This window comes from Eulemur rufifrons, chromosome 20, assembly GCF_041146395.1.
Source record: "Eulemur rufifrons isolate Redbay chromosome 20, OSU_ERuf_1, whole genome shotgun sequence".
NCBI lineage: Eukaryota > Metazoa > Chordata > Mammalia > Primates > Lemuridae > Eulemur > Eulemur rufifrons.
In genome coordinates this window covers 51,829,465-51,856,633 of record NC_091002.1, presented here as the reverse complement: position 1 = coordinate 51,856,633, position 27,169 = coordinate 51,829,465, and the positions used below count along the sequence as shown (strand labels likewise).

Here is a 27,169-nt window from a genome sequence, read left to right as displayed (position 1 = left end):
CTACCTGTGGTGGCTGTGAGGCCTAAGCCAGAGAGGACTTCGAGGAGGTGGGGAGCTGTCTTTCCCCTCCCCTCGGCACAGGCCCCCAGACTAGAATGACAGGAAGCCCTTGCAGAGCCGCCTACACAGACAGGCAGGGCCAGAGCCCTTTCTAACAAGTGCCCTACAGGTCTTAGGGCAGCCACATGCGAAACGGGGTCTCCCCAGCTCCCTGATCCATCACGGCTGCATCCCGCCCGCCCCAGCAGGTGCTGGGCCCCTCGGGGCGGGATGAGGCCCAGCCCTTCCTGCAGAGGCCAGAACACACATGCAGGCACACACGCCAGCAGTGAACCAACCCCAAATGCCCCCAGACAGTGGGGAAGGCAGGAGAGGAAGAGCTGCCCCTCAGCAACGCGGCCAACCAGCACTTTCTGCAGCAGAGCAGGGAGCAACGAGGAGGGGGCGAGAAGAGGGGCCGAAGCCCAGCCCCCAGCCATCCTTGTGCTCACTGCTCCACCCCCAGGTCTTCACAGGGCTGCAGCTCTCCCCCTACTCACCCTAAATACACCTTCCCTTCCCCTTGGGCCCCTCCGGGGGCTGCAGCCCAGGGCTGGGCAGCTGCTGGAGACACCACGCCCTCACATCCCATCTGGGGGACAGGTCTCCAAGCTGAACCACCCCCACCCCCCAGCAGACATCGAGAGAGCCCAAGCCCAGGGGGTGAGCTGGGGACTGGGCTGTGGCTTCTGGGACTGAGCCCACAGGCCTGAGGCGAAGAAGGGTATAGCCAGAAGGCAACGGGCCAGCTAGGACAGGTCCTCCTCTCCTCCATGAAGTGGGAATGGGGTCCACAGCCCAGGGGGCCAGCACGTGCACCTACACCAGTGGGGTCTCTGCTGCTGGGGGCCCAAAGCTCCGCTTAGCTCCCAGCCCCTCCCTCGGGTTCCTGGCCACTCCCTGCTCAGGACCCTGTGGGGAGGACCAGGTGGCAGCGAGGGAGCTGACAGGCCCTCAGATGCTGATCCACAAGCGGCCTGGAAGGCAGGCTGGAGCCCTCCCGGCAGTGCTGCTCCAAGGCCCCCAGCACAGGCAAACAGGGCACCTGTCCCCACCTCCTTTGCCTGCGCTGTGGGTGAAGGAACCGCGGTAGAGCAGAGAGGGGCGGCTCCATTAAACACGCATGTGCGGTGCCAGGGGCCGTGCGAGGGCAGGACTCGGGTGGGAGGGCTTTAAGCGGAGGGGTGGCCAAGTGAAGGGAGCGGACACCATCAGGGCGACCCGACATGGACAGAAGCAGCCGCACGAAGCGGTCAGTGCTCTCCCCACCAGGGCCAGGACCAGCCGCCGCACAGCGACAGCTGCCCTTGTTCAGGGCGGCTGCCGACGAAGCCCCTGCTTGGCGCTCCCTGCTGTCCCACAGACTGCTGCATCGGCCTGGGGACGCCCAGCAGGTGTCCCTCCTGGAGCCAGGCAAGGACAGTGGGAACAACAGCTGTGGAGAGCTTCCAAACAGCACACCTGGCCCACCTGGCCCAGACTGTCTTCCAGGCATCGCCAAGATCGGAGGGGGCAGCTCCCAGCAGGGCACCTGGGAGCACAGGCACATGGCCCCTTCTCAGGATGCCCGACAGGCCTGGACAATCTCAGATCAGGGCCACCACACCAAAACACAGCAAACAAGGTGACAAGGGACACACTCCCAGTGAGCTGGGGTCCTCCCTGCAGTCACCCTGTCTCTCCAGGGGGCAGGCACAGGGACACTTGGTGCTGGGTCCTGGGGGACCACCCAGCTCAGGCCTCTGGCAGGGGAGTGCCACCCTGAACACCAATGGCAGCTTCAAAGGCCTCAGCCCTGGCATGCTGGATTCTCAACAAACGTCAGGGCAGACGGTGTCCCACAAGACTGCCGACACCTCGGTTGTGCTCCAGGGCCATGTCACCCCAGCCCTCACACTCTGGGACAGGAGACAGAGGGAACCCTGATCCCAGAGAAACTCAAGCCCCCTGAGCCATACAGCCCTGACTGCAGACGTGCTGCCCTCAGGGTACAGGAAACCGTAAGGGCCACACCATAGTAAGGCTGGCCCTGCCACCGTCTCTGGGTACCTGAGATGAGCCCAGAAGTTCTTGACAAACAGGAGGGGCAGCCACGTGGGCAGGACAGATTTGGAGAAAGGGCACTGGTGCCAGCCCCCCACTCTGGGCCTCCACGGGCAGTGGGCACCTGCACTTACTGTGGCAGCTGCCCGGGTAGGCTGTTGTCACTAACCCTGTGCTCACTCCATCTCTGGGGGAGGCAACGTGTCAGGGCCCCAAGGCCACCCCAGGCTGGACTCCCAGGACTCAGGCTGGAGTCACACTCAGGGCTGTGATCTGCTAGAGCAAAAGGGCGCACGGCAAAGCCCCCAAAGGGAAAACGCTTGGGGTGAATTCAGGGAGAGACTGGATTCGGGTTCCAGAATCCCCTCAGTGGAGTCTTGCAGGATGACTCAGGGGCTGGTCAAGGGGGAACCCACTGCCCGGCACACACGGCAAGTCCAGGCTCCTGGCAGAGAAAGCAGTTGTCCAGCACAAACCCTGCCATCTGTGCAGAGCGTTTGGGCACAGGCAGTGCCTCTTATCAGGAAAAAGTGGGAGCCTCCCAAAGTCCTAGTTCCCAGGGGCCAGCCCTGCCAGCTGGCAGTTCTTGGACCTCGCATGAGTTCGTCTGCACTCCATACTAACACAGGGCCCCTTCAAGTTGGGAGACAGTGCTGAGGACACGGCTGCGCTGGCTGCCCCACGGGGCAAGAGCAAGCAGGCAAGGAACCTCCAAGCTCAGCCCTTGCTCCACGCCAACCCTGGCTTCCCCAAACAGCTTCTCACCTTCCACGTTGTTATAGAAGTGACAAGAGCGACTTGCCACCTTCCTGCGGCACAAATGGATCTGCAAGAGAAAGAGCAGGGCGCACAGCGCCCTCGAGTGATGGCCAAGAGCCACCCCCCCCCCAGCTCCTCCCCTGCTGCCCCTCAGGTGCCCCGTAACCCTAGCCCCCCCAGCAGGCAGTGTGGGGTCGGGGGCAGCATCTGCTGCGGCACAGCCTGGGGCTCTGAAGGCCCGGCACACCGCCTGGCAAAGCTGGGAGGCCGCGGCAGACACCCTGGAGCCCACCTGCACGTGGTTGCTCTCCTGCTTCTTCACCTCGGGGTGGATGCACAGCTGCTCCCGGGAGCCCAGCACACACACCTTGGGCCTGGCAGGAGCAGAACCACAGGGTGGAGAAAGAACTACCTCCAAGAACAGATGGCCACAGTGTGGTCCAGCTGTATGGAGACCCACCAGAAACTTGGCAGTGAGACTCGTAACTGGAACGCAGCCCAAGCTCGGGAGGGGACAAGGAGAAAGACAGGGACTGGGCAGGAGGGACGGGCCTCAAGGGCTCCACAGTGCCCGTCACCTGGGCTCCCTTGCAGGGGAACCAGAGCGGGACACCAAGGCTCGGTGAGCTCTGACAGGGGCAGGACTCCTCCCCTCCACGTGCAAAGCTGCACGGGGTGGGGGGCTGGTTCTCCTGACCATGCCACAGCCCACACAACAGACCTGGCACGAGTCCAGGGAGCCAGCCCAAGGCCGACATGCACACACACAGCTGCTGTCTCACGAGTGATGGGCACAGAGGACAGCCCAGCCTTGTCCTACCCCTGAGCACCCACAGGCTGCAATTCTCAGGGGGGCCAGAAAGAACATCATCCACCACAACGCAGCAGGGGCTGTGGGCCCAGCACCACGCCAGGTCCCTCTCGGCAGCCCTGAGGCAGGTGTGAACCGCCTAACTCACCGGTAGGAGGTGTTCCGGAGTTCGCTGATGACCTGCGTGAGCTGTGAGTGGGTCCTGGAGGCGTAAATGATCTTCGGGATGTCCGTGTAGCAAGCTGCCCAGGAACAAGGAGGCACAAGTGGTCATGGTCTGAGACAGTGTTCTCACGTGTTGGTGTAACACAGGCAGCACTGGGCTAACTCGGCCCTATAGGCGGCCAGGAATCTACCACCCCAGGTGCTCAAGTACCAGAAATGGGCTAAGTGGGCCTCTGCGGTGCCCTCATTCAGTAAAAAGCCCCAACCCTTATACCCAGGATGGTGAGAAATGATACGGCAGCTACAAAATTCTCCTTGCTCCAGCTCTGCCTGAGAGATGGCTTTAGTCCAGGGGCTCAGCCCCTCCCCAGCTCCATCCGTCCCCTTCCATCCCCACACACAAGGTGGGGAGAGCCCTGGGAAGTAGGGTCACCTATGGGGTCTCCATCAGTAGCAGCAGCATTCCCCCAGGATGACAAGGCCCGATCAAGGAAAAGCTCCCCCTGCACCCTCTCGGCAATCTTGTGGGCAGAGATGGTGTCTCGGAGGTGTTCCCGCCAGGCCAGCGTGGTGCACAGGAGGCAGAGTGTCTTCCCAGTGCCCGTGGGGCTCTCCAAGATGCCGTTCACTCTCTGAATGGAGTTGGGAGCAGGGTTATGAGGAAGCAGGGAGAGATGAAGCCACGAACCCCACCCTGAGACAAGCCCCCGGCGGCGAGCAGGGCAGCTCTCAGCAGACACATGGCCCACTGTGGGGGGGGGGGGGCGCAAAGCCCCAGGGGACTGCAGCTAAGTCCACATGATACTCTCCACTCTTACCCCAAAGGCCCTGGGTTAATGCAGCCCTCATTAGCAAACAATTCGCAGAACATTATCTAAAATGGCAATATAAATAGCAAGATGACTAATTAGGTGTCAAGTCTCAAAATAGGAAATTGCTCTGAGTTTCTAGATCCAGACGTTTACACTGTCCTATCTGAGCCGAATCTGATGTCCTACATACGCGCTCTCAGATGGAGCCTGAGAGAAAACTCGGGGAGGGAGTATGAGCAGGGTACAAGGGCACCTCAGAAACCCAGCAGAAAGCACCTGCCCCACTTCCACCTCCCTGCACACCCCTGAGGTTCAAAGGCCTCCCAAAGCGAGGGCTGGATACCAGTGGCCCCTTTATCAGAAATGCTTCCTAAATGCCACCTCCTCAGAGAGACCCCCAGGGCACTCCCAAGCCTACCACCACCAAAGACTGTCGCTTTTGTCCACTGTCTCTCCCACCCCACCTAGAGCGTTAACACTGTCTTCCACACAGCAGGGCCGGGCTGAACCGGACAGGAGGGGAGAGGGACATCCAGCCCCTGCTGACGCTCCACCCATACTGACTGGTGTCCCGGTACAAATTCCTCAGGGTGGCAGCTCTACCTTCTGCAGACACTCCAGGACTTTGGTCATGTATTCCTCTTGGCATTTGTACGGCTGGAATGGGAAATCCACGGTCACACCATTCAGGACTATCTTGGGCATATCAGACTGTTCTCAGGAGGGCACAGATGTTGGTGAGAGGCAGGCCGTTTGGGTCTGTGAGCAAAAAGCCCTCTGAACATCTCAGGGTCTCGGCCACTCCGGTAAGTGATGCTGGCACGTAGCACTAGGAGACAATGTTCTCCGCAGAATCCCTGTGGCACAGACTTGGGGAAGACGACAAGACTCCATTTGCAGACAGCCCTCCAGGGGTACCAGGCCACACCACACCTTGCCAGGCATTTCAGTAACTCCCCCCGTGGAGAAGGTCAGAAGGCAAGCCTGTTACAGCCCATCACAAGGAGCTTTGGGTAGGGGGACGGGGGTGAAGATGCTGAATGAGTGAGCCCTGCCTTCTTCCACCCCATGCAACGCCATCCTGCTCTGGAAGAGGTGACCAGGCTCACAAAAATAACAGGAGCCCAAGCTGGGCACGGTTTTACAAGCTCTACCTGCAATGATTCAGTTACTCCACAAGAGCATGAAAAGTTAAAAACCAAGCAGCACCCTGCTCGGCCCGGGGAGGCACACCGTGCAGAGTGGAGTATCTAAACCTCCTGCCCCCGTCTCCAACCCTTTGCTCCCCCCGCTCACTGGGGACTATTCTCCGTCCCGTCCAGGTAGACAACCAAGTGTAGCCAAACTAACGAGTATCCTGCGGTGCCAATCCGTGCAGCACTCAGCAAGTCACTCATCTCTGGGTCTCAGTCTCACCTGGAAACTGGGACTAACGGACCAGATGCCTAAACACCAAATGACGGCTCTACCCTCCGGCCCCATAAACCACCGCCGAGGACTGGCTCCGCAGACGCCACGGCGCCCAGAGCCCAGGGGCGCAGGGAACCACAAGCCCCAGGACGCGGCGCGGCGCGGCCCGGCCCGGCCACCGCCGCGGCGCGGTTCCTGCCGGGAGCCGTAGTTTCGGGAGCCGCAACGTACCCGCGAGTCGTCCGCGAGCCGCTTGGTAAAGGGCCCGTCGCAGGATCTCAGCGACTCCCGGCTCACTTGTCTCCGCGGGGAGCCTTCCAGAACCGGGGATCCTCAGGAACTCTGCCGACTCCGGTCCAAATGCCTCCACCGCGTTGTCATCCGTCAGCCAATTCGCAATTGGCGCCTCAACGCAATGCACTTCCGCCCCCACTTCCGGTCCGCTCTTCGGCGCTCCCTGCGGAAACCGTTCCCCAGCCGACCGGGCCTGTGTGCTCTCGGGCTCCCGGAGGTCCTCAGCCTCCTCGTGCGTTCCGTGTGCAGTCTCGGTCCTGCCTCTTCCTTGATCCCAAGCCCAGTAAACGCCACTTCCGTCGCCCGCAGGCCGAACCCTGGGGTCCGCCGTCTTCTCCCTCAAGTCATCCCGCAGCAGGGTCTCCATTCCAACCCACCACCATTGCCCAGACAACTGCAGAAGCCTCCTGTGATTTCCCAGCTTGTTCTCCAAACACCCAGAGGCGTTTTTTTGTTTGTTTTTTGAGACAGATTCTCACTCTGTTGCCCAGGCAGTAGTGCACTGGCGTCAGCCTAGCTCACAGCAACCTCAAACTCCTGGGCTCAAGTGATCCTCCTGCCTCAGCCTCCCGAGTAACTGGGACTACAGGCATGCACCACCACGCACCGCTAACTTTTTTTCTTCTATTTTCAGTTGTCTGGCTAATTTCTGTTTTTAGTAAGATGAGTCTCCCTCTTGCTGAGGCTGGTCTCAAACTCCTGAGCTCAAGGGATCCTCCCTCCTGGGCCTCCCAGCCCAGAGGCATCTTTTGAGTCTGAACAGACTGCTTTCCTTAAAATCTGAAAGTGGTGTAACTGACCCCATAAGCAAAAAAACATTTTTATAGTTTTTTTTTTGTAGTTCTCTTATGTTTCAAGCTCCCAGGCCAGTAAAATTTACTGACCAGAACTGTGTAACTTTCTGTTGCACGGACGCATTCCCTTTTGAGTTTCTTTCCCAGAAATGGTGGGGCCTCCTTGTAATCACGAGATAACTACAAAGCCTTACACCACCTGTTTGTCTGGAGAAGACAAGATAAGTGATACCCCGCCACAGATTGTGCCCAAGGACACACTGCGCTGCACACAAGGCTGAAAGAATGACCAGTGTTAACCCCTAGCTCATTATAATACTAAAATCCCCACCCGGGGAGGAACTTATCGGCCATTTTTTGATCATGGGATATATGTGCTAGCACGATTCCTCACTGCGCTTGCGTGCCCGGCACTCCACCCCAAACGCATAGTGAAGCTCACTCCCCTCATGCATTATTCATTTCACCTCCAGAAAAACCCCCACCCTGGTGGTCAGGGAGGCAGATTTGCAACAGTCCATACCTCCCACCTCCCAGTTGACGAGTACAGCTGTAACAAATGCTTTCTTTCTTGACAATCGTTGCTGTCTCAGTAATTGGTTTTCTGTGTGGTGAGCAACAGCAACCCCCCCTTGTGGGTTCGTTAACAATGGCTGCCCCTTGCCCAGGCCCTGTCTCCTGGGCAAGCCCTCACCACCTCCTCTCCTTACCCTCCCCTCAGTCCAGCCGCTGTTACAATCAGTGTACCCCACTGGTCAGGGGAGGCCCTTCTGAGTCCTCAGAACCTAGCACTAGCTGCCAGTCAATGGGGGATTCCAAGAGAGAGGTCCGCTCAGCTCTGTGTGGTCAGCCCGGCCATCAGAGATGTGTCAGGTGACCTCAGCAGTCCCAAAAGACACTAGGAGGAAGTTGATGCTGCAGTGACAGCCCGTGGCCAGCAGGCAACATTAATGTCCAGATGCTTTCCCACTGATGGCACATGTGCATGTCACATGTGTGCCCATGCTCGTGTGTGAGATCATGCTCAGGGAAGCAAGCCCCTGTCACATGCTGGCACCCACCTCCACACACCTGTTCAGGTGAAGGAACTGCATCTATCCCAGACTCTCAGCAGGGGGTTGGAGAAGATAAGGAGACTTGGGCCCACACATTTGCTGACTGGCCACCAAGCACAGGGTTCAAAACCAACCTGCACCCACTGACACGTTTATCCTCCTGGCGATGTCTGAGATAGGGCCTTTCTTTACACGTCACATGTGAGAAAACTAAGCACAGGGTAGTTAGTAAAGTGCCCAAAGCCTGCCAAGACCCTTTGCTCCCACACCCCATGTTCTGAGAGCAGCGGCCAGAGAAGGCTGCCCCGCAGACTGCTGAGAAGGCTGCCCCGAAGACTGCTGAGAAGTCTGAGTCTGCCGATAGGTGCCTGCTCATTGCCAGTTGCTACAGGAGTGCTCCTCCAGGCCCAGGGCTATCGGGAATTCTGTACATCCAGCCTTGCCCTCGTGGCTGATGTTTTCCCAGCCTGGCATATAGGAGGTGCTTGACAGATGTCTGTGGAATGACTGGGTGCCCTGCAAGGTCCCTCCTGGGAAGAGCCAGGGCTAGGTTCTGGAGGTCAGCATAGAGGTCTGATCTATAAAGTCACAGTTTAGGAAAAACATCTTTGAGATGGCTGCTCATGAACTTGCAGTTGGTCTTGGTGAGAAGTCAAAATCTGCTCCAAGGCCTGGCATCATATGGGGGCAAACGTTCAGTACACCTGTTGTGTGCTCCTACTGGTGCACACCAACTGTGCGAGCCTATTGTGTGCCTGGCAACATGCCAGGGGCTTCCCACACAGCTGGGCCCTGTGGTCTGGATGAGGACACGGGGCTCAGAGAGAATACGCCCAAGGGCACAGTGAGCCTGAGGCATGGCAGTCTTCTGAGCCTGCCAGGGCAGCTTCTGCCTCATCCACGTGAGAAGGCTCTGGAGGACACTGCTGTTGATGCCAGCACCTGGGACTTGAAACTGGAGTTTGTCTGAAGGACACTGATCGTCTCATCAACAGTTGTGGTGACCAACACGGAAGACATGGTTGCTCTGTTGGGAACAACTTTGTGTGCTTCTCCTGCCTTCCTGCGATTTCCCAGGGCTGAATTCCTAGGCGTGGGCCCAGCGGTCCACACTTCTGTGCATGTATATTAGCTTCATATGGCTCTGTAACAAGTTACCATAAACCTGACAGCTTAAAACAACTCTCATTTATTAGCTCACAGTTCTTAGTATCCCAAGGCTGAATCCAAGTTTTCCAGGCTGAATTCTCATCCGGAGGCTCTGGGGGCAAACCTGCTTCCAAACTCTTTCTTTCTTTCTTTCCTTCTTTCTTTTTTAAGACCCAGGGTCTCACTGTCACCCAGGCTGGAGTGCAGTGGTGCGATCACAGCTCATTGTAGCCTTGAACTCCTGAGCTCCAAGTAATCCTCCTGCCTCAGCCTCCTGAGAAGCTGAGACTATTGGTGTTCACCACCACATCAGGCTAATTCTTAAAATTTTTTGTAGAGACAGGGTCTTGCTGTGTTGCCCAGGCTCAAGCTCATTCTTGTTGTTGGCAGAATTCACTTCCTGTGGTGGGAGGCCTGAGGCCCCCATTGTCTTGCTGGCTGTCAGCCGGGAGCAGCTCTCAGATCCTTGCCACGTGGCCCCTCATCTTAGCAATAGAGAACCTTCCTGGTTTTGGGTCCCTCCTGCCAGAGAAAACGGTTTTTATTTATTTATTTATTTTTGAGACAGAGCCTCGCTCTGTTGCCCGGGCTAGAGTGCCGTGGCGTCAGCCTAGCTCTCAGCAACCTCAAACTCCTGGGCTCAAGCAATCCTCCTGTCTCAGCCTCCTGAGTAGCTGGGACTGCAGGCATGTGCCACCATGCCTGGCTAATTTTTTCTATATATATTTTAGTTGTCCAGATAATTTGTTTCTATTTTTAGTAGAGATGGGGTCTCTCTCTTGCTCAGGCTGGTTAGGAACTCCTGACCTTGAGCAATCCTCCCACCTCGGCCTCCCAGAGTGCTAGGATTACAGGTGTGAGCCACCGGTTTTTAAAGGGCTCCTTTGATTAGGTCAGGCCCACCCAAGGGTCCACTGTGCCACACAATATAGCTTAATCCCAAGCATCAAACCCACCACACCCGCAGTCTCAGGGATGATGCAGGCTTGCACACCAGGGGAGCAGTGCTCCCCGGAGTCTCCTTGGAGGGTGGCCGGCCATGGGGTGCTCCTGGCTGCGGGGTCTGCTCCAGGCTGACTGCTGGTCCTTAGGCGCGTACCTGGCTTTTGCTTTTCTGAGCTGGCCTCATCTCCCTGCAAGTCTCCTGAGGTTTCCCAGGGTTTTATCCCAGCCCTGTGACTCAATTGCTTGCAGGGCAAGCACTCCACTAGGCCTCAGTGGCTCCATCCCTAAAACCGGGATGGCACTCCATCTGTCTGCCAGGCTCCCTTTGGGGTCAGGAGGAGAGCGGGAGGCAGGACAGGCGCCCCCCCCCCCCACCTCACTAAGTGCACACAGTCAGCTCTGGCATCTCTCCGCTGGGTCCTGGCACCACTGTGTCATCTTACACCCACGGAACAGAGGCCCAGAGAGGTGAGAAACTCACGCTGGGTAACACAGAGAGAGACTGTCCGTGCTGGGGTTGGAGCACACGTCTATCTCTTTCAAAGCCCTGTTCTAGCCTCAGCGCCTCCACTTAGCCTGGTCTCTGCTCAGGGCCGGCCCAGCCTCTGGGATCAGAGGAGACGCCCCCTTGGAGGGTTTCCAGGCCAGCACCCACCCTGTGTTGCCTGGCATCCTTTCCTCTCAGTGGACCTGGACACAGTAGGCACCGTCCCAGCCTCAGAGGCCTTGGCCAAGGGCTCTGCGACCCTACCCTGTAGTGGACCCCTCCCCTCCTCCTTGCTCCGCCCACCCCGGGGAATGGGGGCTTATCTCCACGGTCCCCTCCCCACCCAACCCCACCCCGGGGGAGCAGCGGGTCCAGGGCTGGGAGCGGTTGGAGGATGGGGATCTCGGGCACCCGCCGCCCTCCTCTCTCCTCCCCTTCCCTCCCTCCCCCCGCCCTTTCTTGGTGACGGGCGCAGCGAGGCGCTTCTCTCTCCCCCTCTCTCTCCACCCCTCCCCGTCTCTCTCCTCTTCCCCTCCCCGCCTCCCGCCGCGCCCGCCTCCCGCCCGCGCTCCCTCCCCTCCGCGGCACTGCAGCAGCCGCCGACCGCAGCTCCAGCCGCCGCCCGCGTCTCTCCGGCTCCGCAGCGCCCGCCGCCGCCAGCACCATGGCCAGCACCGTGTCGGGTAGGCGCCCCTGGCCGCGGGCTCCCTGTGGCGGCGACCGGTCTGAGCTGGGGCCATTGTCTGGCTCGGCTGACGCAGGAGCTGGTTGCAGACTCGGTTTTCCCGTCTCGGGCCTTGCGCGTTGCGAGGCTGGGCCAGACCTGCGGGAGCCTTGGGTCTGGGCGACCCGGTGCCCCAAGGGCAGGGACTGCGGCGACCGCAGGGCGGGTGTGGGCCGCTGGGCAGGGGCTGCGCTGGGGACGCGGGCGGCGGCGCAGGGACACATCGGCCAGGCAGGACACGACTGCGGTAGTGTGGCCCCGAGGACCTGGGCGCTGGCTCGTGACCCTGGGTGGGCGCGCTGGCGTGTGGGGCGGTGTCCCCTGAGACGCCTGGCGACCTTAGATCTTGGTCCCACTGTGCTTTTGCCCGGGAGGAGGGGAGAGGGCGGGACCCTTCGCAAGAGCCCCTGCAGAGACACGAGGTCCCTGCGCCAGTGAAGCGGCGGGGGCTGGAGAAGGGAGACCAGGGCCCCGGGAGCCCGAAGCCAGTGGGGCAGTGCCAGTACCTTGCGTCTTCGCCCCCTACACCCCCGCCCCATTGCTGCGGGCTGGGGACCACCCTCCGCGATGCCAGGGCCACCTGCTCTGGCAGGAAAAGCCACCGCCCTTTGCACGGCGGGGGTTGGATTGGAGAGGGGCTGCTGCCATTTCCAAACCCAAGATGAGAAGGGTCTGCTCCTCCCTCCCCCTCCCCCTGGCACGCTGCCCACCTCTGCCCTCCCGGCCTGCGTCTCTGGAGGGCTCTGGCCAGGTCGCGGGCACAGGGGAGGGACGGATACTGGGCGCAGGGCTCTGCCCTATCCCGAGCGCTGTGCTCCGCCCGAGAGCCCCCCCCCATCTCCTCCCCATCCCCCCTCTGTCCAAGAATCACCCCCCCACTCACCTTTCCTTCTGCCCTGGGGACGGGTCACTGCCGTCCCCTCTCCCTAGCTACCTGGGTTCTCTCCCTGTGGCCTGCTTGGGGCAGAACTCTGCCCGCCCATGTGTGCCCCGCCCCGCCCCTCAGGCCAGGTGTTCTTGGAGACTCCAGGTGACCTCTGTACTTGTCCAGGAGGGGACAGCATGTATCAGTGAGGACATCTCTCCATACCCTTTCTGAGGGTCTTGTGCATCTGGGCTTCATCCTGCCTCTCCCCCTCACACACACCCCTAAAGATATTGGGACAGATTCTCAGCAGATTGGGACTCTCCTCCTGCACCTAAGGGTGGCTCTGTCCCTTCCATGGCCCAACCCACACTGAGACCTGGCTGCAGGTCCTGCTGGCTGCCTGGGCCTGGGCCTCCCCACGGGCTCTGCTGTTGGGGTCACTGTGGACGGCCTGGCCGTCTCTTTGCACCCTTCAGGCACCCCGCTCCTCACACTGTTGTGGGCTCTGACTCATTTTCAGCTCCTTATGCAACTCAGTCTGATCCCCTTGAGCTGTGTGGCCTTACACAGGCTACGTAACCTCTCAGGGCCTCGATCTCCCCATCTGGAGGGACAGGATAGTGACGGCACCCCCCACCCTGGGCTTGTTCTGAGGGTCGAATGAGATATTTCAGGAGGGATGCTTGGCCCGTTGCCTATCAAGAAGTGAGAGGCCACTCCATGCCAGGCGGCCTGAGCGTGTGGCCGCATTTCCCAGAGTATCCTGCCCAGAGAAAGGCAGATCTGCCGGTGGTTCCCACCAGCTGTGTCGACACTGTCTGAGGCAGCCAACCAGTGACAGAGGGGCAGCCTGGGTGCGTGAGCTCCTTCTGTCAGGGAGCAGTCTGCAGCTACCTCCAGGGCCCTTCCAGGGGTGAATGGACATTTGTGGTCCCCCCTGCCCTCCCAGTTCTGGACAGACCCTCCCTAACGAGGCTCCTAACAGGAACATGCATGCAGTCAGAGGCCCAGGCTCGTGACTGGGCTCTTACCCATGCTTTTGTGCATGCTGTGTGACTCTGGGTGGGCCACTTGCCCTCTCTGAGCCTGTTTCCCTGCTTGGTACAAATAAGGCTGATAAGGGCATCCGCCTTGGCTGGCTGGACCTGAGGGTCAGCTGGGAGGATGGGTGTGATGCTCCCACCCCTGGGAGCAGCGATTGCTGTTACCATGCTGTTCCAGGCCAACCTGGTGCCCCTTTCTCACTCCTGCATATGTAGGATCTGACCATCCAAAAGGCCAATATGCACGTTTAATGTTCAATATGAAGCGGAGAAGAGAGAGGAAAGCAACCAAGCTCTTGGCAGAGAATTGTTTTCTTAATGATTCCCTGCAGTCAGTGGAGGGGAAGGAGAAGAATTCTGGGTGGGGGGTCAGAACGGAGGGAGCCGGGGGGAGGGGGTGCCTCGAGCTGTGTCTACGGAGAGGTGGCCTGGATGGGTCTGGGCCTTGGCCTCCTTCTCTGCAACGGGAGGCAGAAGCCATGCCCTTTAAGCCTCTCCAGCTCTGAAAATACAGATATGATCTCCCGCCTCGCACTGTGGCCAGCCCTGGCCCTGTTCTCCACCAGCCCACGGGCAGGCTTCCCCTGTTCGTTCTCTCTGAAGTTCCTTACCTGCCTCTGCTTTCTCACCTGCCTGCCCCTCCCACCTCCCAGGCCTCTCCTGCGGCAGTACTGCCTCATCTGCTCCCTGAGGGCCCGTCTTCCGGGAAGGAAGAAGGGTCCGTCTTCCATCAGCCTGGAAGAAACAAAACCAGGGAAGCCCCATGACCACTGGATGCAGAGCTATGTCTGTCCCCTGGTCAGAGCCATGACCTTCGAGAGCTCTGACCTATGTCAGCAACCCCTTCCCCGCTTCTTTCCTGATGATGCAGGTGCTCACACCTGCCCCCCAGATTGTTGCTGGCCACTCTCCCCATGCTGAGTGACAGCTAACTGGAAGGGAGCCTCCCTGGTGTTTGTCCTTCAACTTTTCCTCTGTAATGAATCTGCCGCTCTTCTTCCGGTGAAAATTTCAGGCTCATGGCACAGAGAGCTCTGAGCGGCTGTCAGGCCCCAGAGTCCTGGCCTGTAAGGTAGACTGATTCGGGGTTTTTCACATGTGATGAGGAAAGATGATCTGAAAGGTCAAAATTGGGGGCTGGGGTCTGTTTGGCAGGGAGGTGGGTGCTAGCAGAGTCAGACTTGGAGGGGCCAAGTCCCCTCCTTCCTGCCCTCTCTCAGGACCCAGGTGTGTCCCTATCCAACCCAGACTCCCTCTCAGCCCCTCCCCTACCCCCAGCACGGGGCTGGCTCCTCCAAATGTTCCCTGAGTCTCCTGACCTGCTGCTACCCAGCACCTGTCACACCCTCTGACTCCCTCATCACACATCCTGGGGTATACCCCTCTTCCTCCTTTTTTTTTTTTTTTTTTTTTTTTTTTTTGAGACAGAGTCTACCTCTGTTGCCTGGGCTAGAGGGCTGTGGTGTCATCACAGCTCACAGCAACCTCAAATTTCTGGGCTCAAGTGATCCTCCTTCCTCAGCCTCCTGAGTAGCTGGGACTATAGGTGTGCACCACCATACCTGGCTAATTTTTCTATTTTTTGTAGAGATAGGGTCTTGCTGTGTGGCCCAGGCTGGTCTCGAACTCCTGACATCAAGCAATCCTCCCACCTCAGCCTCCCAAAGTGCTAGGATTATAGGCATGAGCCACTGCACCAGGCCTCTTTCTCCTTTTTAAAACTAACTCTTAATAACACAAATAGGTTTTTCTTGTAAAAAAAAAAAAAACCCGCGGAGTCAGCCCAAGTCCCCTGTGAAGCCTCCTCCCTGCCCATTCGTGATGAAAATGGCCACAGTGTGTGTCTGCCCTGCTTCCCCTCTAAGGTTGGTCCCCCTGCCCCCCTCCAGGCTCGCCCTCGTGCTTGCTCGCTGCAGGGTTCCTTTCTGCGCCCTCTGCAGCCTGCGGGGCTCCGTGCTGCTCTCTCCAGAAAAGCCTGGGACACCAGGATTTTTAGATCAAGTAAGACCACTCTTATGGCCTCAGGAGGTCCCAGCTCACCACGAAGGGCTTCACTCTTTCTGCGGGTGTCCTGTTCCTACACCAATGGTTTTCTCAATTTCATGTCAACTCGGTTTAAAAACATTATCTTGTGTGAAACTTGATCCAAAGGTTTCTTCTCCATGTGAACGCTTGTCCCAGTTCTTGTCCTTCTCCTTAAAGGATGCTGGATCCCCTCTTCCTGGAGTGTCTCTCTGAGTCCTCTGCCTGGTCCCGCTGTGGGCATGGGCAGGGGCACACGGGTCCCAGAGCCTCCTAGTCGTTGGGACCTGCTTCTGTGGTGGGAACAGCACAGAGCACCTGGGGATGCACTTCCAGGAACACTGGGCATGTCACCCCAGCACCCTGGGCCCCACTGCTGTCCCTGTTGAACAGGGTGACTGTATTGGGCTCGCTTTGGAGTGTCTACTTTCCAGTGTGGCTCACGGGGAATAGACCATGAAGAGCTTGATTATTTTCATTCTGGGAGAAGGCACCTTCCCCTTCCTCTGAGCGGGCTCAGGGCCACAGTGGGCAGCTGAGACGGCGGCTCACGGGCACCTGATCTGAGAGGGCAGAGGTCCAGCTGTGGTGCTGAACGGACAGCTCCCTCACCTTTGTCCTCGGTGGCATCTGTGGCCCAAGGCCAGCCTTACGAGGGGAGTGAGTGTGTGTCTGGTGAGGGCCTGGTTTCATCTTGGGTGACCACCCTAACATCAGAGAGGACAGAGGAGGGTCTGAGGGTGTGTCACCCAAGTTTGCAGTCCAGGAAAGTGCTGCTCACAGAGGCTTCGTGGCTGTCTGGTCCCAGTCATGAGTGTGGTGGTCAATCTTGTCTACCTGAGCCAGCAAGTGAGAGGCAGTGAGGAGGAGGGAGGCAGATGGGGCAGAGGGAGATGAGAGTCAGAAAGAGACACTCAGAGAGAAAGAGACACCCCTCCCCCTGCCCCGCAGAACAGAAAGATACAAAGACAGTGACTGACAGAGACAGAAAGAGAAGGATGAACAGAGACCCAGACAGATAGCGGCAGAGTCTTCACCTGTTTGAGCTGCTCTAACAAGGCACCTGAGACGGGGTGGTTTATAAACTACAGAAATTTATTTCTCACAGTTCTGGAGGCTGGGAAATCCAAGATCAAGATTTGGTGCCTGGTGAGGGCCTGCTTCCTGGTGCTCAGGCAGGCAGCTGTCTTCTTGCTGTGTCCTCAGCAAGGGGTCTCTCTGGGGTCCCTGTCATCCCATTCAGGAGAGCCCCACCCTCCTAATCACCCCCAAAGGCTCCACCTCCTAACACCATCACCCTGGGGGCAGGGTTTCAACGTGGATTTTCGGGGACTCCCAACATTCGGACCACAGCAGGCAGGGAGAAGCATACACGAGAGTGAAAGATGGGGACGGGGACACAGGCCAGCGCAGAAGAGCGAGACTCACAGAAGTGCCAAGAGAGAGAAGGGGGAGAGGAAAGCGAGACAGAGACAGAAAGAATCAGAAGGGACTATGCCCGGGAGAGTCAGAGCCCAAGCCCGGGGGGTGTAGAGGGTCAGAGATGTGGACACAAAAGAGGGCGTGGTGAGCAGCCGTGCACCTCACGGGGAGACTTGCCAGGGGCAGGGAGGGGAGGGAGAAACGGGGCCCTGGGGGGCAGGCCTGGGTGGCGGGGGTGGGGGTGCCTGCTCAGCTCGGCTTGTGCCCGCAGCCTACAAGGAGAAGATGAAGGAGCTGTCGGTGCTGTCACTCATCTGCTCCTGCTTCTACACGCAGCCACACCCCAACACCATCTACCAGTACGGGGGTGAGTGTGCTCCGGCGGCTGCCGGCCCTGTCCCGCAGGACCTGCCCACCTTCCCTTGTCCCCTGCCTCTCGTGGCCTCTCTGAACACCCCTGGCATGGCTGGCCTCTAGAGAGGGAGGTTCTGGGGGGCTGTCCGGGGGCTCAGGCCTGCACCCCCTCCCTCAGCCCGACCCCTCTGGCTGGGCCTCTTGAAGCCCCTGTCTGGTTTTGCCCCGCAGACATGGAGGTGAAGCAGCTGGACAAGCGGGCCTCTGGCCAAAGCTTTGAGGTCATCCTCAAGTCCCCTTCTGACCTGTCCCCGGAGAGCCCTGTGCTTTCCTCCCCGCCCAAGAAGAAGGACACCTCCCTGGAGGAACTGCAGAAACGGCTGGAGGCAGCTGAGGAGCGGAGAAAGGCAAGGAGACCCCCACCCCACTCCAGGCCATGGCAGACAGGCCCCAAGTTGCAGGGTGCTCCAAGCCCCCTGCTTGGGCAGAGCATTGACCTGGGACAGAGAGGGGTGCCTGGCTCCTTGGGCCTCCTCCTGAGAGATCAGAATGGGATGGGAGGAGGGAGGGTCCCAGCGTGGCAGCCAGCTGGAGGGAGACTGGGGGGCGGCACCCTGGGGCATGGCTAGGTGTCAGCTGGGGGTCTCCAGGATGGAGCCTGGGGACACGAGGTGGAGACAGCTCTCTCCCAGGCAGGAAAGTGAGAGGAAGGGCCTCGCATCTGAGGACCAGGAGTTGGGGGCTGCTGGGGAGCTTGGCGGGGCCCTGGGAGAAGTGGGGGTGGACACCAGGCCCCTCCCTGCTGCTTCCCCTCACACTGGCCCCTGTGAGACTGAGGTGCACAGAGATAAGGCTGTGCTCTGGGGGGTGCCACCCTGGAGCCCACGGCCATCGGGCAGGGGAAGTGGCTCAGTCCCACTCTAAGCAGGTCAGAGCGAGACCTGGGAACCCAGGCTGCATAAAGTAGGGACTGGCGCATGGCGGGGGCCCAGCAGCTACCCCACCCTCCTCCCAGGGGTCACCAGGCAGCCCCTCCGCCAGCAGGGCCAGGCAGTGTGGCGCCAGCAGCCCTTGGGGACCCTAGGGACCCAGACCTGGAGTGTGCGAAGCACCTGCTGGGTGCTCAGAGGGCGGAACCGTGGGGAAGAGAGACGGAGAGAGCTCAGTGGCAGCCCACAAGTTAGAATTCCCTGCGCTCCCTCAGCATTCCCTGGACGTCAGAGGGGCAGATAGCAGGACACGGCTTGCCTTGCCGTGCGCGCCACCGGCCTAGCGAGCAGAGGGGCAGCTCTCGGGCCAAAAGCGCAGACGCGAAGGGGTCTCCTAGCAAGCGGGACTTTCAGTGCCAAAGCCTGGGAAGTCCCAGGCAAAGCGGGAGGAGGTGGTCACTCTCGCTGACGGCAGGACAGCGTAGGCCGGCGCTCTTGAAGGACACGTGACGGGGGCAGCGGGCAGGGTGGTGGGCCCTGGGCGGAGCCGGGACAGCCGGGCAGTGACGGTCAGCTGGGAGCAGAGGAAGGGCTGACCCGGGAGGGGCGCGGAGGCCCTCCTCCCTGCCGGACCTCGCAGACGGCCCCGGGGTCCAGGCACCCTCCGAGGCCGCGGGCAGGTGCGGGCGCCTGGCGTGCGGGCCCAGTCCCCGCTCACGGGCGCGCCCGGTGCAGACGCAGGAGGCGCAGGTGCTGAAGCAGCTGGCGGAGCGGCGCGAGCACGAGCGCGAGGTGCTGCACAAGGCGCTGGAGGAGAACAGCAACTTCAGCCGCCTGGCGGAGGAGAAGCTCAACCACAAGATGGAGCTCAGCAGGGAGCTGCGCGAGGCGCACCTGGCCGCGCTGCGCGAGCGGCTGCGCGAGAAGGTGCGGGCGGGTGGGCCGGTGGGCCCAGGCGCTAACTCGGGGAGCGCCCCGAAGCACGCACGTGCGGGGCGAGCGGCCCGCGGGCGGGGCGGCTTCGGGTGCCCCCCCCCCCCAGGGCTCGTGCTTCGGCTGGCCCTGTTCACTGGTCCCCGGCCACCGTCCTGCTCAGACCGCGGGAGGGGCGCGGCCCCCTCCTCCGGACCCCCTGGGGCGGCCTCTGCTGTCCTCTCCGGGACGTGGGAGTCACAGGCCCCGCCCGCCCACCTGTCCCCGCAGGAGCTGCACGCGGCCGAGGTGCGCAGGAACAAGGAGCAGCGGGAGGAGATGTCCGGCTAAGGGCCTTGGACGCGGCGGTGGCGCCTGGATCCCGAGATGAGGCAAAAACACGTTCGGGTTTCGGTTTCGTTTTGTTCAACCTGTCTAGATGCAACTTTTGTTCCTGCTCCCCTCCCCCACACTCCCGGCTTCATGCTTCGCTTCCCGCGCCCCCAGCTGTCCAGTCTCTGTGGCGAGCTGGCCACGCTTCCCTGGCGGAGCCCCCAGGGGCCTCAGTCCAGACGCCAGGCCTGGCGGTGGCCGGGGTCCCCTGGGGACCGTTTCCTTGGGTGCAGTGGAGACCTTACTAAACGCAGCGGAGCCACGACTCACGGGTCTTCCGCTGGGCTGCTTAGTCAGCACCCGTCACGAGGCTGTGCTCCGAGCCAGGTCCCCACCGGCCAGCAGGCAGGGGCTGGGCACCTGCGTGTCTTGTGGGGAGGGCTCCGCACGGGGAGAAGAGTGGCCCTGGAGGAAAGCGCTGGGCTAAGGATGACCGCTGGGCAGGTGGGGTGGGTCTCCCTGTCACTGAGGCTGCCCTGGGGGCCTGTGTGCCAGGAGCTTTTTGAAACTGGTGGGTGGGGGTGGGAGGCTGCAGCACTCTTTAATGTGGTTGATTGCACAGGGGTCCTCTGACCACCTGGCCTGAGGTGGGCACCCTGGGCCCTCCTGGGAGCCTGCAGTCATCTTACAGGGCTGGAGCCTGGGGTGCCGGTGGGTGGGGTGGGGGCTATGTCCTGGCCTGAGTCTGCTGGGAGTGAGCGTTCTCTGCCAGGGACCCAAGAGCAGGCTGCTGTGGTGGTCTAGAGAGTTGTGGGCAGCATGGACGCCCCCTGTTGGCCCCACCCACTTCAAAGAGCCCCTAGCCCAGGTACCTGTGTGGGACAGTCCCACCACCCCTTCCCCCAGGGCTTTGCATAGGCCCTTGAAGACCCGTCCTCATAGCCCTTTGGAGTCCTGGCCCCATCCCTGCCCTCTGCTCCCCTAGGATGGTGCTCCTGGCCCCTGGGTCCTCAGGCTGGCCTCAGGCAGGTGTGGCAGGTGTGAGTGGCAGCAGCAAGTCCTCTTTAGGGACCCCCAAGGGGGATTCCACAGAACCAGCTGCCTGCAGATTCCAATGTCAGAAGGGCAGGGAGCGGGGTTCCCAAGCCAGCCCCTCACTACACCTGCTCCATTTTTGAAATTCTGCGAGGGAAGGGCTGTGGGTCGGACACCTGGCCTTAGGCCTCTACTGCCAACAACCTCCTAGGCTAGGTTCCTGTCCCTCACCCCAGGGGTCTGCAGATCCCCCATGTTGGCCGTTGAGGATGGTCACCGGCCTGGGCAAGAGGGAGCCTGTCTTTGTGCCACTGCGACACCCCCTTCTCCATGGCAGCGCCACCCACAGATGAATGTCAGGGCAGGGTCCCTGCTGCCCGTCTGCTTGGTGTAAAGTGTGAGGGGCACAGACTCCAAGTTGTCTCATGGCCCAGAGCCAGGGCCCCAGAAACCAGCTGGCTGCAGCCCCTGTGCCCTCAGCCGCCATCCTACAGAAATTCCATGGCAGGGGCACTGCCAGGGGTCTTCTGGGGCCAAGCCAGAGATCACAGGTGGATACTTGTCCCCTACAGTGGGCTTAGGGGCACGCAGGGACCCACTGCCCCATCCCTGTCCCCACCAACACAGCATCCGGAGGGAGTAACAAGCCAGGATGTGAAGCCAGCAGAGCTCACGTGTGCGTTTTGTGGGACGCAGAAAGGGAAGCAGAAAGGAAACAGGGCTGAAAATCTTGCGGGTGGCAGCTCTCTCATAGCGGAAGCCTCGTATAATATGCACCCATCTCATCCACGTAGTGAACTTGAAAATTAAATCAATGAACAATTAAAGGAGAACCTGTGTGTTTAAGAAGTGGCTGAGCTGTCCCAGTGTGTGTCCTGTGTCTGCGGGGTGGGGAATGGGCTGTGAGCTCACTGAGTGGCTGCTCCACGTGGAGCTCCAGGCTGGAGCCCGTCAGGAATCTTGTTTCTATCACCATGATGATGAATTGTTCTAGTGACAGTGGTGGTTTGCAGAAATGAGCATGCGAAGGCCATGCAAGCCCACTTTCCTCTCTGGAGCCCAAGGGGTGGGGGTAAGGGAGGAGGTGAGGCCCACTGCTGGGGGTGGGGCCGGCTGGGGCCACCCCTGCTGCCCCTCAGGGCCCAGCCCCTCCCAAGGAGCTTCCTGCTGGCCCAGGATTGCGCCTGGGGCCATGAGTCTTCCCGAGGTGGGGAGCCGTGGGGAGCCGCTGGCCCCCAGGGGTGTGCCCTGCAGTTCTCAGTGGAGGGTCTAGACCAGGATGGGGCTTGGAGTAACAAAAGGAGAAAAGGGGACACCCTGACTGGTGGACCTGCCTGTCCCAAGCACCCAGTGGGGCGCCCAGTGGGGCCTGCCTGGGAAGGCGGCAGGTCTGTGGTGGGCGTCCACACTGCCCGGCTGAGGCCCCTGCCCCGGTCAGCTCTCACCACCACCACTCCTTCCCCAGTCCAGGGAGACGTGGGCAAGTCGGGGCCCAGGACACATAGCCCCTGAGGAGGCGGAGACGTGACAGGTCCGCAGGGGATGATGCGTGGCAGGAGGGAGAGGGGAAACTGCTGGAAATATTTCATACGGCGTGAGCTCTGCATGCCTGTGTTTGGGGCACACAGACACGTGCACACCACACACAAGCACACGTGGGCCCTCACGAGGCCAGGCTGACCACAGGCCAGGGCTCAACTCTTAGGGGGATGGTGACAGTCATCCGTGTGGCACCTCCAACATCAGACAGGAACGGGAACCCTGAACAAATTGACCAACTTTACCTTAACAAAGGAAAGCAAAGAAGGACTCCTGCCGGGAAGCCAGGCTGAGCTGACTAATTGCCCTTAACTTGATAAGCTCCGGGAAGCAACCAATGTCATCTCTCAGCGCCTGTAGGTCAGGCACAGGGGCTGTCACGGGCTGCTGTCATAGCGTTGAGGACACGGTGACTGGCAGGAGGCCTCAGTCCCTCACCGAGTGGACCCTCCACACAGCTGTCTGAGGGTCCTCACAACATGGCGGCAGGGCCCCCAGCGCCAGTGGTCCAAGAGGGAGTGGGTAGGAAGAGGCACAATCTGACCCCGGAAGTCTCGTTCTCTGTTAGCAGTGAGTCCCTAAGCAAACCCGGGCTAGAGGGCCCTGGGGTCAGCCTAGCTCACGGCAACTTCCAGCTCCCGGCCCCAAGCCATCCTCCTGCCTCAGCCTGCCCAGTAGCTGGGACTACAGGTGTGTACCACCACGCCCAGCTTTAACATTTTTAATAGAGACAGGGTCTCGCTGGTGCTCAGGCTGGTCTTGAACTCCTGTGCTCAAGTGATCCTCCTGCCTCGGCCTCCCAGAGTGCTGGGATTACAGGGTGAGCCACTGCGCCCAACTGGCTCCACCTTTTGAGAAAAGGAATGTCCAAGAATTTGTAAACATGTTTTACGCCGCCCAGAGCGACTGCTATGGTCCAAAATTAACGTGCTGGACACCTAATCCGCTGTGCAATGGTGCTGGGAGGTGTTTAGGTCGTGAGGGCTCCGCTCTCGTGGATGGACCACGCAGCTATGAAAGTGGCTTGTGGGGTGGGTTTTCTCTCCCAAGTTCCTGCCACGTGGGGCCGCAGGCTCCTCCCCACCAGAGAATGCAACCATCCAGGCACCATCTTGGAGGCAGAAAGACTGGGCCCTCACCTGGCGGTCCCTTGATTTTGGACTTCCCAGCTCCCAGAACTGTGAGGAAATAAATTTCTCTACCACCTCCACCCAAGGAAACTTCCCAGGTCTCTGATGCCCTTCCTGAAACCTCAATTTTGACAGCCCCTTTCCAGGTAAGACCCCCAGGAAGAGGTGAGCCTGCTATTGTGTATGCCGCTTGGACAAAGGCTGAACTGACAGATATCATAAACAGGCCAGCGTGGCGGCTTACACCTGTGATCCCAGCACTGTGGGAGGCTGAAGTGGGAGGGTCACTTGAGGTCAGGAGTTTGAGACCAGCACAGGCAACAGCAAGACTCCATCTCTACAAAAAAAATTTAAAAGAAACAATTAGCCAGGTGTGGTCGCACGCACCTGTAGTCCCAGCTACTCGGGAGGCTGAGGCAGGAAGATGGCTTGAGGCCGGGAGTTTGAGGTTGCTGTGAGCCACCATGATACCACGACACACCAGCCCCGGCAACAGACCCCGTCTTAAAAACAACAACAAAAAAAGATACCAGCTTAATTGGGTAAATATACCCACAAATTAGTAAGTCTGGCAGATCAACTTTTTTAAACTATTCAAAAAGAAGACAAAACTGTTGGGGTGGAGATGGAAAAAAAAGAAGAAGAAAAAAACTAAAAGCTTTAAAGATTATGAATTTGCAACTACAACATCCGATTAGGGAAGCCAGGCCTTTTAGGACAAGACAGGTGCCTCCTTCTCAGGATCAAGGGCGTGTCTGTGGCTGCTGTAGGAAGCTTCCGTTTCAGAAAAGACTGGAAAACTTCAGCAGCAACAGGACTCACACAAAGACGGGACCCCACAATAGGGTGTCTCCAAGGATCAAAAGGAGGCTTGCCCATTTCTCCTCACTAAAACCTCGGGAGAAATGGAAATTTCCACAAACAGACACCGCTCTACTCTCTGTGTCCTCAGCCCCACCACCTTAACCTGTCCCCTTCCTGGGAGTAATGACACTACAGGCGGTAGCGTCTCTGGCCACCCTGTGCCTGTACACAGGGCCAGACCCTCAGAGCCAGGCAGCCTTCCTCAGGGGCCTGCGTCCACACCTCTCCCAGGCAGAGACTTCTGGGACTTCACAGGGCACACACTGCCTGCTCTCAAAGGGAGGAAATGTGTTTAAATTTGGAACAGAAGGAGCAAATAGGACTACAGAATGAGAATGAAATTATAAAAACGTAGATCTGACAAATTTTTTCCTAGACCAGGCCCAATGAATGGCTACTGCGACGGTCCATTGATGCCGGTCACATATAATCAGTCACCCCATTAGCATGAAGGTGAACCTCACGGGACCTTCACCCGAGAGCAGACAACAGCTCTAAGGCCTGACACAATTCAAGGGATCAGACTCATAACAAAAGACTATATATATGTTTTAAAGAGCATAATTATTCCTTGCCCCAGCCCACGTAACATTCCTACCCTTCCCAGGGGGAAGCCAGACAGGGGGGCTGGCGTTTTGTATGAGACTCGAGAACTGCCAACCACGCTGTGATTCCAGGACGTCTGTTGACAGGAGACGTGCAAGGTGCTGGTGTGGTCCTGAAAACAGGTCAGGCCTCATGGATCCCCGATGGGGCGTCAGGAGCCCCCAGAAGTCCACGGGTCACACTGTACAGTGTTTACCTAGTCGGCCCTTACCAGACATTATGTTTTGATTCTTTGGTCTCACCAAGGCACTGCAGGGAACGTCTCTCCACACAAACAGGTGTGTCCCTGCCACTGGCCTCAGTCCACGAGCTTCCCTGTGACTGGTGCACAGCCGGCTCCAGCTGCAGCTCCATGACCCGTGGTGTCCACCGGGCCGCTCAGAAGTGAGCGTGTGACCCAGTCCTGGCCAACTCACGAGGGACGCTGCCTTGTAGTTGCTGAGGGTGCTGCTTCAGGTTCCTCTAGATGCTGGGAAAGGACGGATTCTCCCCTGACCTTCCAGAAGAACCGGTCCCGCAGATACCTTGGTTTAGCCAGTGAGGCCGGGCTGGACTTCTGACAGACAGAGCAGTAAGAGAATACGTTTGTATTTTCCGGCCACCAAGTTAGAGGAAGTTCGTTATGGCAGCAGTGGAAAGCTAACGTAAGTATCTTGGAGGAGATGTTTGGAGACCATGCAAATCTTGTGTCACCTCACACTGTCTCCCACTGCTTTTAGCACCTCTCTGAGGATTTGTCTGTAACAGACAATTGTGATTTTCTAGTTCCTTCCACGCTTATTAATTGGAAATCGCAGTCAGGAAGAGTAGCCCTGTCTCCCCACTTACCCAATTATGTATTTCTATCTGTGTGGACTCCTCGGTATTTATTCTACTCTGGGGTTAGGGTCTGGTACTGTCCTCACGTCCAAGCTCCGGCCGGCGGGAGCCCGCAAGCTGGTTCCTCTGTCCTCAGTCAAGGCTCCATCTTTTTCTGAGGACCTCCCTGTTTTCCAGGTGTTCATTAAACACCGGCTGGGCTGTTATAACAGAAATACCGTACACTAGGTGCTTATAAACAGCAGGAATTTGTTGCTAACTGTTCTGGAAGCTGGAAGTCCAAGATCAAGGCACCAGCAGGTGCGGTGTCTGCTGAGGGCCCCCTTCCTCGTTCACAGATGGTGCCTTCTCGTGTCCTCACATGGGCAAGGGGTGAGGGGTCTCTCGGGGCCCGTTCTATGAGGGCACTAATCCCATTCAGGAGGGTCCCCCCAGAGACAGCAGCCCTCCCTCGAGACTCCCTCACCTGTCTCAGCAGACTCAGGACTAACTCTAACTTCAGGCTTTGGAGTAAACAGAAGCTGTAACTCTCAGTAGACCGCAGCTTTTGAAGTTTCGATGTTTGTGACGCAGAACTTAAAAACCTCGCGGGTCTGGTTCACCCCTGTGCCTTCACACCCTGGTGGTCTGGCCTCCTGCTCCCAGCCTCCCTGGAAGCGGGCTCAGCGGAACAGGGGATGGGGTTCCAGGGAAGGAAGGGGTGCAGGCCCTGCCCTTCCCCTGCCAAGCAGGTGATGCAGCCGCCGCCCAGTCCCCGGGGCCCTCCACCACTGCCCTTTGACTTCACTGGCATTTATTTCCAAAAAGCGAGGACAGGCAAACTCAAATGACAAACACACAGACTGTGCACACCTCTCATATTTACCAGATGATAATTAAAATAGCAGCACTGACTAGGGCTCAATAGTTTAATTTTTAAAGGCTTTCCCCGTTGTTGAAAGCAGAATGAAACTGCAACTCTCCTAATTACAGTATCACCCAGGCCTGCGGCAGCTCCTCCCCGCAGTGCAGTCAGGGCTCCGCCCCAAACAAGCACTTGTCTCCCACTTCCTGACTAACTTCAGGCAATGCAGCTTTTCATCCAACTCCTGAGTTCTCTGACAGCTGCTGAGGGCAAGAGCAATGATAGTGATCACATTCGAGAGGTCACACAAGCTGCCCTGTCCTGAGACCCAGAAGTCTCAGCCGCTCGGAGGTCACACAAGCTGCCCTGTCCTGAGACCCAGAAGTCTCAGCCGCTCTCCTGGCAGATGGGAAACCAGACACAGTAAGGCCGCAGGCCCGGCCGGACAGGCTTACCCCAGGAGTCCTGCCCGCAGCCCACCGGCTGGGCCAAGGTCCTGAGGCTCTGGGCAGGGCAGGTAAGTAGTGCTCACTGCCAGGTGGGGGCCTCACACTGTCCATTTTAATCAAACAGCAAGACTGGCTGTCCCCGCTCTCAAAGTTTGCTGAATGATGCTTACCTTCTTAACATTCTGGGAAATCCAAGGACTTTATATTCCAGCCCTTTACTCACAATTGTAAAAAACGGGAGCAATTCTCAGGGCATCCCTAATACTACAACTATGTGATTTTTGTGGCTCCGAGTTAATTGAGGAACTGAATCTTAACTTTCATCAAGCGTAAATCACCACACGTGGCCAGTGGCCACAGCACCGCGTGGCACTGCGCAGACTCAGAAGTAACATAACGTTCAAGGCTCTTTTGACAGTTTATTATAAAAAATAAAACACGTGAACTGTAACATTTGAACTACAGACAAGCGTGAGGAGTAAAACGGAGCTAGTACCCCTCCGAACGCGCCCT

At 58.9% G+C, this 27,169-nt stretch overlaps 2 protein-coding genes across 3 annotated transcripts in view; one reads left to right on the top strand and one right to left on the bottom strand.

The window, feature by feature from the left end:
• The window catches only part of RTEL1 (regulator of telomere elongation helicase 1), a 33,662-nt gene extending 28,179 nt beyond the window's left edge, over positions 1-5,483 (bottom strand). For both annotated transcript variants that reach the window (XM_069495594.1, XM_069495595.1), the window contains exons 1-5: positions 5,233-5,483; positions 4,251-4,449; positions 3,801-3,894; positions 3,134-3,215; positions 2,848-2,908 (exon numbers count right to left, since the gene is read on the bottom strand). In XM_069495594.1, the coding sequence (XP_069351695.1) occupies positions 2,848-2,908; positions 3,134-3,215; positions 3,801-3,894; positions 4,251-4,449; positions 5,233-5,334 (538 nt within the window). In that variant the 5' untranslated portion in view covers positions 5,335-5,483. The remainder of the gene's footprint in view (positions 1-2,847; positions 2,909-3,133; positions 3,216-3,800; positions 3,895-4,250; positions 4,450-5,232) is intronic.
• A 5,944-nt stretch (positions 5,484-11,427) lies between these two features.
• On the top strand, positions 11,428-19,640 carry STMN3 (stathmin 3). Its single transcript, XM_069496012.1, has 5 exons — positions 11,428-11,446; positions 17,114-17,209; positions 17,428-17,603; positions 18,861-19,052; positions 19,329-19,640. The coding sequence occupies exons 1-5, from the start codon at positions 11,428-11,430 to the stop codon at positions 19,386-19,388; spliced, it is 543 nt and encodes a 180-aa protein (XP_069352113.1). The 3' UTR covers positions 19,389-19,640.
• The last annotated feature ends 7,529 nt before the right edge of the window (positions 19,641-27,169 follow it).

What these genes read in the sequence shown, in the direction of transcription:
- STMN3 (XM_069496012.1), top strand. An exon ending in CACCATCTACCAGTACGGGG is followed by an intron (nt 17,210 to 17,427) that starts GTGAGTGTGCTC and finishes TTTGCCCCGCAG; the next exon opens with ACATGGAGGTGAAGCAGCTG. An exon ending in CAGCTGAGGAGCGGAGAAAG is followed by an intron (nt 17,604 to 18,860) that starts GCAAGGAGACCC and finishes CGCCCGGTGCAG; the next exon opens with ACGCAGGAGGCGCAGGTGCT.